This window comes from Cavia porcellus, unplaced genomic scaffold, assembly GCF_034190915.1.
Source record: "Cavia porcellus strain 051 isolate PalLab524CR breed Dunkin Hartley unplaced genomic scaffold, mCavPor4.1 scaffold_26, whole genome shotgun sequence".
Classification (NCBI taxonomy): Eukaryota; Metazoa; Chordata; class Mammalia; order Rodentia; family Caviidae; genus Cavia; species Cavia porcellus.
In genome coordinates, this window is record NW_026947509.1 from 17,734,891 (window position 1) to 17,750,666 (window position 15,776).

Consider the following 15,776-nt stretch of genomic DNA (forward strand, 5'->3'; position numbering starts at 1 on the left):
CATTCTCAACATTGGACATATGAATAACTGCATGTATGTTTAAGTGTACTCATAATTGAACATATGGATAACTGCAGGTATGTTTAAGGGTATAGGATTGATAACCATATTTCTAAGTTTTTGTTGGATAGTTGAATAGAACTGGTTGCAATCTCACTGTTTGAATCCCCACTTTATAAGCTCCACTTTAGTATCTTGAATAACTATTTGTAAGAAGACAGTCTGTAATCATCCGCTAGTGATTTCTGTTTATTTTTCTCTTTGAAATTATGTATTAATTCTACCCATTTTCTGTCTTGTTTAGTCTTTCTTTAAATTAAATTTAAAAAAAGACACTACAGCGTCATGATGTGAAATCCAGCAATACTATTATTCTTTGTTCAGAATGATTTTAACTTGCTTTAGTTTGTTTAATTGAAACATAAATGAAGATATGGATAACTGCATGTATGTTTAAATGTATAGGATTGACAACCATGTTACTAAGTTTTTGGTGGACAGTTGAACAGAACTGTTTGCGGTCTCACTGTTTGAATTCCCACTTTACATGTTCCATTTTTGTATCATGAACAACTATGTGTAAAACGACAATATGTAAACATCAACTAGTGATTTGTTACTGTTTTTTTTCTCCACGTATGTATTATTTCTACCTATTTTCTGTTTTGTTTAGTCTTTCTTTAAATAAAATTTTAAAAAATGTATTGGAAGACAGTATAAAGATGGTACTATCCCTCAGATTCACCTATTCAATACAGTCTTTGTCAAAATTGAAGATACCTTTTTAGTAGAAATTGGTAAGCTGATTTCTAAAATTTATGTGGACATTTGAGAGACTTGGAGTAGTCAAAGCAATTGAAAAAGAATGCAATTTTAAGACTCACACTTTCTAATTTGAAAGTTTACTACAAAAGAACAGTAATCAAGGTTGTGTGGTACTAGCAGAAGAATCACAATAGTTTAGTGACATAGAAGTAGAAGTCCAGAAATAAATCCATACATGTATGAGTGAATTATTACAGTAGCACCCAACCATTCAAAGGGGTGAAAAATGTCTTCTCAGGAGTAAGTAAATGAAAAAGTATGTAGTATCATTGATCATCAAGGGAATACAAAAGAAAAATACTACAGGGAGATGCCATTTTACCCCGAGGTATTTTCAAAATGACAACAAATTACAAATGCTCATAAGGCTGTAAAGAAAGGAGCACTCATATGTGCTGTTGGAGGGAATGTAAATTTGTGCAGCCACCATGGAAAACAATATGAAAGTTCTTCAGAGAACTAGAAATAAAATACCATATGATCCTACTCTTGGATATATACCTAAAAGAAATGACAGTATATAGAAGAGAGAACCTATTAACTGGTGATTTCTTACTGTATATTTTTTTTCTTGAAATACTGCATTATTTGTACCCTTTTACTGCTTTGTTTTTTTATGTCCTTTTCTTTTTTCTCTTTAAATATAAAAAATAAAAAGAGAGAGAACCTGATGTTTGTTGCAGCAGTTTTCACAATATTCAATACAAAACTAACTGAAGTGAAAATTAATGAATGGATGAATAGAAAAGGGTCCTCCTCCTCCTCCTTTTTGTCTTTCCCTTCCTCCCTCTTCCACTCTCTCAAAGCACTAGAATATTAATAAACACAAACAATGAAATTCTGTGATTATGGCAACATAGGTGAAACCAAAAGTCATGTTATATGAAATAAACATGTATTACTTGTTCTCTTTTGTTTGTAGAAGCTAAAAACTCGGATCTCAGAAGTAGAGAGAACAGTGGTCACAAGGGTCTGAGAGGGAATGATAGAAGAGAGAGGTTAGATTAAATAATGGGTACTAAAAGAATTTGATAGGCATTGGTTCTAATGCACTCTAACCCTTGGATAATTCTAGCCTACAATAGTTTATATTGTATTACTTTGCTTTTGATACATTCCTTTTCATTTTATATTTTTTGGGATACAATGATGTCTTCTAAAAGTAGTAAAATTTGGAATCCATACACTGGGTTCTGTTTACTTATTGAGTTTATTGTTTTAAAGCTTTAATTGTGGGTATCTGCACTTACCTGTGTATTAGTTGTATTTTGCAGTGTAATTTTGCTGTGGTTTCTCCATTTTCTCTTTCTAATCTTTTTTTTCATCTTAGATTTTAAGAATTATTTAAAGTACTATATTTCACTAGGTTGTTAGTTTTCATATTTTCCGTTCTCATTATTATTTGTCTCTTTAAACAACTTTATTTTCTGTCATTTCATGAGACTGAGGGAGAAAGTAAATAAATGTTCCTAATTTTCCATCTCAAAACAATCTCTAAATACTAACTTTTAAAAAAATCAATAAAAGTCAATGTTCCTAGCTCTTATTATTCAGTAATTGAATATTCCTTGGCTGGCCTTCGCAGCTGAAGGTCCTCCTACTGTTTGTTTCCATGCTTTTGAACCCCAAGTCCTGGTTTTGAGCACATATCAAGAATGTCTTCAAACTTTGTACCGTAAATCCTAGGTATTTTTATTTGGGTTGTAGGATATCTATTTGAGCTATGTAAGAAGGCAAGGATCAAATAAATCTATGCCCTTTGTTACTGGGTTTTATTATAGTACGTTGGAGCCAAATCAGGTTCAGAGTTATCAGGATCCTCTGATAAAAGGAATCAAGACTTGAATTTGGGACTATACTAGAGGCTTCAAGTTACTTTTTCCAACTGAAAACCTTGGTTCCTAACTTTGGATGTTAAAGTAAACTCAAAGTGTATGTTTCCAAATGGCAGAATTGAAGTTGCAGCCAGCTATACACACTTACTTGGTAGTGAAACAGAGTGATGTTGAAATACATGCTTTTGGCCCAGTTGTTGGGAACATAAATCTTGATTCCTAATCTGTATGAATTTATCATGGATAGAAGTGAAAGGGACTTCCTCAACTTCCTTTTTCAACACTTGCTTCTTGAATCTGAAAGAGTAGAGTGGTTCTGATTTGTAGATAGTATTTTACATCCTTTAACTCTGGGCAGAAAATAATGGCAGCATAAATGGTAAAGAAAAGGAAAGTAGGGGCTGGGGATTTAGCTCAGCGGCATAAGCGCCTGCCTTACAAGCAGGCAGTAGTGAGTTCGATCCCTGGTACCGATAAAAAGGAAAAAGACAAAAAAAAAAAAAAAAAAAAAAAAAGAAGAAAGAAAGAAAAGGGAAGTAGAGCAGAGGATTCTGCTCAAATGCTCATCTCTTTTGATGCAATTTCTTCAGGTACCCTGAAGTGACTAATGTATTATGTTGAAAACCAGGGTAATAGCGTATTTTCAGAGATCAGAGTACCTCCCTGCTTGACAAAATGTATTTGTGGTCATGTGTTGCTTTAAAGTGATTTCATATTTGGAAATTAGTGAAAGAATTGATGGCAGAAAGAAGTCAGTGAATCATTGAGAGAATTAAATACTAACAAAGTGAAATCCAGGGTGAATAAATTTATAAAAATGGGAGTAAAGATATTTATTTTTCTGCTAGGGAAGATGAGAACACCTAAACAATGTTTTCCTAGCATTCATACTTCTAACTATTAAATTCTTTATTTATGTATTCCATGTTGTCTTCACTGTAAGCCCAAGGGGGTTACATATCTCTAGTAATAAATATCTAAGGAAGTATTTTGACTCTCAGCAGCGTGCAGTAATCAAGAGTGGTTGAAGCTGATAAGACTTGAGAATACTGTCTCTTATTTGGAAATTAGAGTGTATTATTGATATTTGAAAGAACCATTTCAGTCGAGTGAGGTGAACTAAAAACTAGATTGAAAGAGGCAGTTGAAAGAGATTAAGAAAATGATGAGTAAGTGGAAGAAGCAAGAAGCCACTGCTCTTCGGGAACTGCTTTGTGAACCAGATGCAGTGGTGCACACCTGCTACCCGGGAGGCTGGGGCAAGAGAATTGACGCTGATTTGAGCAACTTAGTGAAATATTGTCTCAAAAACAAAAAGGCGAGAGATGCAAGTCAATGGTAAATCACCCCTGGGTTTAAACTCCAGTACTGCAAAAGAAAAATAAAAATGCATTATGGAAATACTTTATGAAAAAGGGATCAGATATCATTTCTCCAGAGGAAGGTGGAGTGGCAGTAGTTTTTATTGATATTAATGGGTGGAGGAGGCACTTGGAAGTTTTTCAGTTGACATTCAGGAACCAGGAGGAAAGGGAATGGAAATTAGAAAAGAAGTCTTTGACAGAACAAGGACAAATGGGAAGGAAGTAGAGGGTCTAAGACAGTGGTGGCAAACTTATGGTACATGTGCTGCCACAGGCTGTTTGTTATTCAAAGTTCTGAAAGGTTCACCATCACTGGTTTAGGAAGATCTCAGATGATATTAGCCTTGAAGGTGGTACAGACAATTCTTCTTGTGGCTTAAAAGGAAAATGATAGGGATCACTGGAAACACAGAAACATTGAAAGAAAGCTGATGGGCTATAAAGGATCTATTAGCTATGAAATTGGCCACCTGGTCGTTAATTGTGGGGTGAAGAGTGAGGACAGGTGAGGTTTCAGGATGGTGTAGGGCGTTTTAGATTGGTGGAGGTTTGTTGAGAATAACAATTAATGGTACAGCCAGATTTGAGGGCTCAGCTGAGATTGAACTTGGAAAAAAGGAAGTAGAGTAAGAATAAAAAATATGTAAAGAATATGTATGTACGTATCATCGAAGAGAGTGAAGAAAGGCCTGGACATTGGAGAATAGTCTCTAGGATAAATGAGGCAAATAATTAGGCTCAACCACATTTGCTCTACATTCTTGATGACTGGAAGAACTAAAGAATGAGGTACAGAGGGGATGTAGCTCAGGTATAGAGTGCTTTCCTAATGCATGTGAGACCCTGAGTTCAATCCTCAGGACCACCAAAAAATAAAACAATAAAAAATAAAAATGGGGTGCGGAGCTGGGGCGTCGGTAGCAGCAGGCAGTGCAGCAGCCTGCTGATTAGGAAAAAGCCCTGGCTGAAAAAGACCAGTGCTATTTAGACCTCTGGAGTCAAGTCAGAGTAGTTAATAAATGATTGCTAATAGTTGAGGTTTAGTGTGAGAGGGTATCTTTTTCCCTTTTTGCTGTGTCCTTGCTCTATAATATGTTGATTAAACTTTGTAAAACAATAAGACTGTTGATAATTTCCTGTTACTTTAAGAGAGTTTTGTGTATAAAAGTAGTGTTAACTAAATTATAAAATTTATTGTTTATTCATTCCTGATGAAAACAGCTCTGCTGGGCTTACATACCCTCTGGTGTTAATCAACTAATAGGTTTAGAAATTCAGAACCCCTAAACAGATAATGATTTCCTCCAAGGTAATTTGTTTTCTACCAGGAATTTGTAAATAAGTATACAGCCCCATTGGATAGGCTTATCTTTGCTATGGGTATCATAGAGGAACATTTCTATCAATGGCTTTTTCATAAACCATTAAAATAAAAGCATAATTTATGGAACTCCTACAAGAAACGCATAACTCATGGGAAACAATATGGAGCAAGATATAATTGAAATTCAGCAGCTCTGTGAGTTAAGAACCTTCTCTCTACAACTCAGTTGTCAGTTACTGCTTAACTTAACGCTGGGTTTTCCTTTTTGCTTTCAGGAAAACCTTTAACTTACGCCCTGGGTGTTACCTGTCCACAGTTTCCTGGTGGCTCACCGCTTCTGCCTGCTCCAGCCTTGCTCCGGCAGCTTCAAGGCTTCTGGGCTTCAGAGCTTGTTGTGAAAGCTTGCTGCTTTGGCCTGCTACCCCTGCTTCAGGTGTCAAAAGCTTTTAATTAGCTTGCTTCCTCTAATTACTATAATTAGGCCCTGATGTGTCTCCACAATCTAGTCCTAAGGATCTGAAAGGAGAATTACCTTTAGACATTTGTTCTTTGAAAACTCTTACTCTGGCTTTCTTGGGAATTATGGGAAAATCAAAGAAGTTTGAATAGTGCATGATTCATCTTTGATGTTGCTGGTCTTAAGTCCTTAACAGGCACATAGATGTGAGCATATTGTGTTTTTATAGTCAGTACTTGTTCTGATTGGTTGATGCCCATGCTGTACCAAGTTTTAAAGATTTTGAGTTGTGCTGCTCAATATATGAGGTGTGTCTCCATAAAGAGGTAACTCTATTTAGTAAACTCTGTGGTGTTTTTGTTTGTTATAAAGGCATAATTTTTTTTCACTTTTAACGAATATTTTATTTATTTTTCTGTTTTTGGTACCATGGATGGAACTCATGACCTTACAGTTGCCAGGCAAGCACTGTGCTGCTGAGCTATGTCCCGGGCTGAGCCAATCTTTTAAAAATTTTTTAAAATACAGAATGATGTGCTCAGTTTGGCAGAACATACACTACAAATACAAAATGACTTTCACAAATCCTGCAGTCCCCATTTACATGTCATTAGGTATCAAAATTATAGGCTTGATGAATGGGAAGAACTACTCTGGATGGATAGTAGTAAAGAATGCCTGCTCTGTAGTCAGATAACCAGGGTTTGTGCCCTGCTCCTGTTACTAATTGTGTGACTCTGAGCGAATAAAGTCCTTGAGATCTTAGTTTATTAATTTGTTAAGTGAGGATTGTAGCATCTACTTTAGGTTGGTATAAGGAGTAGATGAGATAACATTGTATAATATGCTTGGCCCAGTGCCATGCAGAGAGTAAATTTTTAAAAATGATAATCATTTGTATTATTTTATTATTGTTAATAAAAGGTGGTGATAGATGTATACAGGAGACATTAAAAGGAGACAAAGATATAAAACAACAAATAGCAGTAACAGGCAAAAGAGAATAAAGAAGCCTGAATTGTGAAGCTGAGGCTTTAAACCCTATTAAGAGAGCAGCATGAGCTGGACTAATCTGATACATACTTCTTAAATCATAAAATGCAGAGATGCATCTTTTTTTCATAATGCCTTATTTTTGAGTTTCAATATCACCACAGTAGTATATACTTCCCCTGAGAATATTGGTGCCTTATAACTTTGCATGTATATGTACCCATATAGATTATATCTTTTATTCAGCAAATGTATGTTGAATATCTGTTGATTCTGAAGCATTAGACTTGTACTAGTGAACAAATTAGATAAAAATCCCTGCACTTGGAGTTTATACTAGTGAGTGAGGCAAACAATAGAAATGCTAAATAAATAACATATATAGTTATTAAATAATGAGATAAAAGGAAAAGGAGGCAAAGAAATGGAATATAAAGTGTCAAGGAAAAGAATGACTGAATGTGAGAGCAAAGCATGTGACTCCGTGATGGTAGGTCATTCCAGGTTCAGGGATAAAGATGAATGCAAGGGCTTTGAGATGGAATTGAGCAGGGTGACCGTTATGACTGGAGCAGGATGAGCAGCAGGGGGGTCAGGAGCATGAGGTCAGCGAGCATAAAGACCAGAATATGGTGGCCTTAGAGGGCTTAAGGACTTTGACTTTTACTTAGAGGGAGATAGGAAACCATTGGAAATTTTGGAGTAAAAAAGTTTCCATGTCAGGTACGACAGTCTAGACAAGATGTGAGGGGATGCTGGAAGGAGGACAGGACAGAGCAATGAGGTGGGATAAATTCTAGATAGAAGAAGATAGACTAGGTGTGCAGAACTCCATGGCAACTATTTTTTTGGCTACTGAATTCCTAGTTAGTAAATTATGATCATTTTTAGGTTATAGGTTATAGCTACAAACTATCTAAATTATGTTCAACAACTGATTTTTATATTTTTGTTCATATATTGATTATTTCGTGACGTATGCAGTGTTCCTAACATCAGAGTGCTTTACTATAAAGTGTTTAAAGGCATCTCTGTATTAAAAGTTTTAAAAATATATTTTATTTCGGTATTAGCTTTGTAATCTTTTATTCCATAATCTTTTCATTTTGATAAAATTAAACAAGGACTTTCTTTCTTTTCTCTCTCTCTCTCTCTCTCTCTCTCCCTCCCTCCCTCCCTCTCTCTCTCTCTTTCTTTCTTTCTTTTTTTATGGTACTAGGGATTAAACCGAGAACTTTGAGTGTGCTAGGCAAGGGTGCTACCACCAAACTATTTCCTTGGCCATTAAAAGGGTATTTTAACATACTATACCCTAATAATGTGATCAAAATATACAGTGAATATTTAAATTAAAAAATGTTTATTATAGTAAAAGAAGCATCCCTCTCAGAGAACACTGCCTCACTTGGAACACACTTATTCCAGCGTTTTTTGCATCTTTCTGAGGCAGTTCTGGAAGTTCATTTTATGAGTATCTTTATGAGACGATAAAAAAAAAATATGGCAAATGCTACTGCCAACTGCCACCCAGTGGAAAAATGGCTCATGAAAACATTACAGTATGTCATCATTTTATTCACCAGATCAGACACCCTGTAACTCCTGGTTCTCCGAGATTCTAAATGACTATGAAAGATAAATATTTTGAACTGATTGAGGACATCAAGACATTCACATCAGTGCAACCACAGTCACTCATGAAAGAGCACTTCCAGAACTGCTTCAGAAAGTGGCAAGAACAATGGGATGACTGTGTTTGAAGTGAGAGGAAATACTTTGGGGGAGATTAAGGATAAGTGTCTTTCACTGTAACAAATTTTTTAAAGTTTAATATTCATAGTATCTTTTAATTATGTCATGTGTGGCACTGAAGACCTAAGTTAGAGTACTAAGAAAATACTCTTCTTTGGTTGTGTTTTTACCAAAATGAATATGAATATGAATATGATTTGTAAAGTTAAAGGAGAAAAAAAGATCCATTTTAATTTTCACTTTGTAAGCCTCATCTTTTCTCATTGTTTTGACTTAATGATTCAAGAATATTTTCTAAATTGACTTACTTCTTCACAGCCTCCTTTATTCCAAAAATGCATTTGCTAATAGGATATTAAATAAAATAGCATATGTGCATATTTCTAAAATCTAAATACACTGGAACTAAAATCATTTCTATCTTAACAAAGCTGTGCAACAGGAATAGTGATGCCAGTACTGAGTAGTTTGTAAAACTGTTTTAAAACAGTTTTGAGAATGCCTTTCACTCTGCAACGGCGTGGCGGCCCGATCGCCACACACACAGCTGTGCCTCATCTTGGTCCTTGCCAGTCACACTGTAGTAACTCTATCATAGTGTATTGCACACTATCCCCTTCCAGGCTTCACCTTTATACATTTTATACAGAAAATGGAGAAAGGAAATAGAAATTATATCTCCTAGAAATTCTTCATCTTTTGATATTTTGAGGCTTATTCTCAGTATACTGCACATATGGTATAGAAATGAAGTATGTTTTATGTGTATATAGAGAAAAATAAAGTTTTAATAAATTTTTGTGTTGCATTTAACATCATATTGTGAAAATATCCCTAACGAATAATACTCTTAAATAATTTCTTCAAGCATATGAATAATTTTATAACTTCTGTGATAGTTTTCTGTTTTAGATTATTCAGTTCCAAGATGAATGTTGTGGTATACTCTTGTAACTCCAGCACTTAGGAGACAGAGGCACGAGGATCATTGTGATTCTAGGCTGGCCTGGGCTACATAGCAACACTCTCTCTTGGGAGGGCAGGGTGTGGAGGGATATATGTGTGTGTATGTGTTTAATATATATATTTAATTTCCAGTATTTAACTGTTGTAAACCATACTGTAGTGAATATTATGGCTTAGATTTTATACATACATAGATATTTTCAATTCAGGGAATTTCTGCCTGTATTTTTATGTATATACATGTGTAATAAGTACAAAATTATAAAGTTAGAATTAAAAAGATGATAGTTTCTCTTTTTGTAGTCAATGGAAATTGGAGAAATGGGAGAGGTATGTTGTGTGTACATGTTATAGTAAAGTAAATGGCAGTTAACAGATTGAGCTATAATGTGCTTAGCACAGTTCTAGGCACATAATACCCAACACTTACCAAACATTTAACTAACGGCCAGACTCTGTTGTAAGTACATTGTAGCCATTGTTTTAATCTTTACTAAAATTATGTAAGGTAAGTTCTATTACCTTACCTTATTGGACAAACTGAAGTATTGAGAGCTTAATTTTTTTTTGTCCAGTATTAGCTAATGATGAAATCAGAATTGAAACCCAAGTAGTATGGTTTTAGAATCTGTGGTGCCACCATACCCTTTAAACATGGATAGTATACAAAGTAAATGTTTTGAGTTTTCAATAAATACTCAGTACTGGCATCACTATTCCTGTTGCACAGCTTTGTTAAGATAGAAATGATTTTAGTTACAGTGTATTTAGATTTTGGAAATATGCATATATGCTATTTTATTTAATATCCTGTTAGCAAATGCATTCATGTGTCTGCCATGAAACATGTTCACTTTACATGAGGTTAAAGAGAAATAGCCAAATGCCAGCATATTCTCTAAATGAACTATGCAAATCTTTTTTCTTTTTAGAATTTTGGTTAAGGGCTTTTGTAGACTTGTATAAAATTATTATTGTAATGCCTGTCAGTTGAAGTACTCAGTGTAAAGTGGTGGGTATCCCTACATACTATTAGTCATGGTTTTCAGGTACTTAACGTACTCATACATTTAGAAAATTAGTGAATCATATAGGGTTAGGGAAACTTTTTCACATCATGATCTGAGGAAGGAAAGGTACCTACGTTTTGCAGTATTTTTGATCTTCCCTGAATGAGAATAATGGAGGACTGTATGTGGTAGCCTTCTGTGTCTTCTCTGTTGCAAATGTAGGGTTATCTAGTTTAATGCTTCTGTCCTTCTGTCCATGCATAGCCCCATTATACAGAGTTTTAGAGTTGTTCGTCTTGTGTTTTCACCCTTTCACAGATCTTAGTAAAATAGTGTTCAGAATTGTCCTGCTGTCATTCAGCAGCACCCTGGAAGAGAGAAAACCTCTTTTGCAAATGGTACTGGTAAAACTGGCAATACACAACAAAGATTGAGTCTGCATCTGTATCTCTCACCATGAACTAAAAAAAAGATCAAAGAGCTAAATGTTGAAACAAAACAATTTGTTGGAAGATGAAGTAAGTAAAACTCTTGAAGACATAGGCATAGGCAAGGCCTCTGAACCTCAGTGAATCATCAAATGAACTTCTGTACAGCAAAGGTAACATCCAGCAGAGTGAAGAGAAAACCCATAGAATAGGACAAGACCTTTGACAGTCACTTCTTGGATAGGTGACTAATGTCTAGACTATATAAAGAACTGAAAAGAATTAAACCTCCCCAGAATGAAAAATCCAGACAAAAAATGAGCAGCTAAAATTAATAGACCCTTCTCAGAAGCAGAAGTCAGTTGATCAATTAATACATGAAAAATGTTCAACATTTCTGGCCATTAGAGAAAGACAAAGTAAAACAGTACTGAGATTCATTTTACCTCAGAAAGAATACCTGTCATCAAGACATCAAATAAGAGTTGCTGGCAAAACTATGGAGGAAAAGCAATCCTCCTACACTGTTGGAGGGAATGTAAACTAATTCAACCACTATGGAAATCAGTATGGAGATTCCCCAAGGAACTAAAAATAGAATTCCATTCAACCAGCTATTTCCCTTGTAGGTATCTTTCCAAAAGAGGTAATGACATCATGTTAAAGTGATAGATACATACATACCTATTTTTAAAGCATCACAGCTCATAAAAACTAAATCTTGGAAGCAGCCTATTTTCATCAACAGATGAATGAGTAAAGAAAATATGGTATTTATAAGGAATGGAGTACTCTAAGAAGAATAAATTTGAATCATTAGTAGGAAGATGGATGTGACTCGAGACAATAATGTTAAGTGAAATAAATCATACACAAAAGCTTAAATATCACATGATTTGTCTTATATGAGAAACCAAAGTTATAAAAATTTAAAGAGCAAAGCAAAAGATAGATAGTACAAAACAGGAAGATAAATCTTTTGCAAATGAGAAAGGAACCAAGAGATGGAGGGAGGAAAAGGAGAAGTAAAAAGAATTAAGATATGTTATGTATATATAGCAACTCCTAATAATGAATGTAATCACTATGTATACTGCAAATAATTCAATACAGTTTTTTAAAAAAATGAGCAAAATTCTGGTAAGAGTATGAGGTGGATCAAGTAGGTAACTACCTTTTAGGAAAATAAACTGGCAATATGAATAGAGAGATTTAAAAATTTCAATACAGTTTTATAAATTTTAAGTTGTTAATTGACTAGTTATAATTGTATACACTTATGGGGTATAATGTGATATTATTGTACATCTATATAATGTGGAATGATTAATTCAAGCTAATTAGCTTACCCCCAGAAAAAAGCTTTTCTATACTTTCCTTAAGCATCATTTCTCCAGATATAACCAATAAAGTCTACATTGATAATTGAACTTGAAGTACTGTACTTCTTTCTACCCGTTATTTTAATTGATGAAAAACTGCGATCAGAGTCATTGTAACTACAGGATTTGACAATTGGCAAGAAAAACTCGATACTGTACACTGAATATAGACCTAATACTTATACTACAGTCTGATGAATTTGGTAAAAGCACTTGATAATGCTGCTTTGTTATTGAGATTAACTTTTTAAAAAAGATCTTTGCATTTGAATTTAAATGTATTCTATATCATTGGAAATATCAAATTGTTTACAGATATATATATACTTTGTTCTGTTCTTCTGCTTATTAGTATAGAATGTTAACTCTAAATTATTGTATCAAATACCTGAGAAGGTTGTATTAGAAAGGAGTTATTTTGGTTCACAGTTGTGGAGGTTTTAGTTTGTGAGCAATTGGTCCTATTGCTTTGGAGCCTTTGGTGAGGTAGCATGTGGTGGGGGTACATGTGGAGTAAAGCTGTTACCTACTGGCCAGGACATGAAAAAAGAAAAAAAGAGACTGGAGTCTCACAAACCTTCTCCGAGTCACTCTCCAACAACCAAAAGATCTCCAAGGTGTCCCCTTCTTAAAGGCTCTCCACCTCTCAAGACTGCCACACTGGCGACCAACACTTTACCACATGTGCCTTTGGGGGACACTTAAGATCCAAATTATAGCAAGTAGTATTTGTCTTCTCTATCCCAGCCTCTTAATAACTGGAAATATTGTCACTGTTTGCCTTACACTTTGGTTGTTTAGCTTCAGTTGTATAGCAGATCCAACGAGCTGGAAAGGCCCATCAAACTTACCTAGTTGAACTAAGAGAGACAGAAATAGAAATAAAATCAATTTGTTGAGAGTGAGAAAGAGGTTTTATGTGTTGTATTTGATACTTTATGATCCATAACTGAAATGTAAAATGCAGAAATACATGTTCCTTTTTTATTATTGTTTTTGGGAGGGCTGTGTAAAGTCTACAATTTTTAAAGTAATTGATCTTATTTGTTCTTCAGCATGTGTTGGGGGGTTGAGAGTCATGGGATAGTGTGTAGAATAAAGAATGAAAAATAGATCATTTTCAGTTTTATTTCATATCAGTTAGTCCCTGAAGAACGTACTTGTTTTGGCAGCCGGCATTCCTTATAGCATTATGTTGGAATTCCTTATAGCATTATGTTGCATTGTTGCCTAATACCTATTTCCTGCATTTTGTACATTTTCGTCAATTTCTTAGAAATTGGAGATACTGAGTTTTAATTCCAGAGCAGGAAACTTATATAATGTAGAATAAGTAACCGATGGTGCTCACAAATGTAGTTACTGATTTGGCATATGGTCACTAATGTAACTTTTTAACCTGAAATTATTTAATTTAGGACCTTAGAATTTGAGCTGCATTGAAACCATTGATAATTGGCATTTATTTATTTTTTTTACAGAGAGAAAAAGGAAAAATGGACTGAAAGAAGTATTATGTTGTATTTTAAAAGTTGTATTTTTTTCATCTTTTCTAGGTTGCTGTAGTAAAACTAAAAAATGCTGATAAGGTATTTGCCATGAAAATTCTGAATAAATGGGAAATGCTGAAAAGAGCTGAGGTAAGAATCTTAAATATTTTAAAGACATTTGTGGGCATTTAGGTTGTTACTGTAATTTTACGATAGGAAAGTACAATTTTTATATTTAACATGTGTTAGAGCATTTAGTCATGTTAATTCCTTTTTTTTTTTTTTTTTTTTGTCTTTTTCCTTTTTATCGGTACCGGGGATCGAACTCAGACTGCCTGCTTTCAAGGCAGGCGCTTATGCCGCTGAGCTAAACCCCCAGCCCCTGGTCATGTTAATTCTTAAATGGTATAATCAAACTCTTAATAAATTTTTCTCACCAAATCTATATTTTAAATTGAGAGAAAATAAAACATCAAAAATAGTCTTGTCACCAAGAAATGTATCCAATGTAAATTTTGAAAGGAGGAGCTACAAAGTACTCTTAATCAGAGATACTGCTGTGGGCTACCCTAGGTACTCCAGTTTGTATATACTGAGGTTGAAATGATTTTAAGGGTAATTTTCTACATTAAGAGATTTGTCATGTTGTGCCGACTGGTACAGAACTTACCCATTTCTCAAATTTAATATCTTTGCTACTAAAACTCTTGGGCTAGAGCTGGGGAATAATAGTACATTTAAACTCTGATAGGATTTGCTTCAGAATAAATTGTCTTCTAGAAAAGTTGGACCAGTATATATTTAGATTCAAAATGTACCCGTTTTCACTTGGAAATTATGAGTGTTGTCAAATGTCTCTTTCTTTATATCAAAAAGTATTTTTTACTGACACGCTAAAAAAACACTGATATTTCTCATGTTTGGTTTGGCCACCAAATATGTAAAATGGATACTTAAAAGTAAAATGATGTTATGCTATATTAAGACCTTATTTTTGGAATTTTTGCATTTTTCAATTTAAAATTCCATTTATTTTATTTTTGTCCTTCAGAGGCTGGTTTATTTTATTCTGTGTTATTTTTTAACCATGAAAATTTTGACTTTGTCCTTATTAGATATTATATCAGAGAGAAACATTCAGTTTTTTTAGAAGTACTTTTCTGTGATAATACTCTTCTGAAAGAGAGGACTTTATTCCTAGTAAATAAGAAGCCAGAGTGGATATAATCATCTGTAAATTTTCTCATGTGACACATGATTTCCAAGTATATATGTAGTTTTATTGTGCTACATCAGATCATTAATTTGATGAAGGCACTTCTATGAGTATACTGAAGAGAATCATGTGACAGTATAGAATTACTATTACTTTTATATATGGTCCTTATTAATTTAAGTTTTAATGTAAATATTCCTTCTGTTTTTTTATTCAGTAGTCTTTTAAGGGTGATATTTGAATAATGTGTTATGAAATATAGAAAAATATAATGTGTATAGCAGCTGCATCACTATGGCAAGCAGAGTGTTGGGTTAAACATTTGAGAAAGTGAGTGATTGAATCTGAAGAAGCTATGTTTTCCAATAACCTTTCCTACATGTTTGTTGCATTCTTAGATTCAATTATCTTGCTTTTAATGGAGGAAAATTTTAAAACATATTTTTTAAAAAGGTAATTGAAGTAGACATTATTATATCCTTTAACCATTTGAATTCCCTGAACACTGTATGAACCCCTGGATTTATATGTGTCATGGTTTGGTTAATACTGATCTAGAACAGGGCTTCCTTTTGACCTTTGGGGCTGGGTATTTCTTTGTTGTGAATGCTGTCTTGTACATTCCAGGTTTAGTAGCATCCTTGGCCTCTACTCACTAGATATTATTAGTTCAGCAGTTGTTATAATCAGATAGGGACAATGTGACAAGGGTGGAAAAGAGGTAGAATGTTTAC

General features: G+C 34.1%; 1 protein-coding gene across 21 annotated transcripts in view; it reads left to right on the forward strand.

Moving 5' to 3' along the window:
• Cdc42bpa (CDC42 binding protein kinase alpha) overlaps positions 1-15,776 on the forward strand; it is a 266,063-nt gene that overhangs the window by 74,981 nt on the left and 175,306 nt on the right. For all 21 annotated transcript variants that reach the window (XM_063236777.1, XM_063236786.1, XM_063236787.1 and 18 more), the window contains exon 3: positions 13,893-13,976. In XM_063236777.1, coding sequence (XP_063092847.1) covers positions 13,893-13,976 — 84 coding nt within the window. The remainder of the gene's footprint in view (positions 1-13,892; positions 13,977-15,776) is intronic.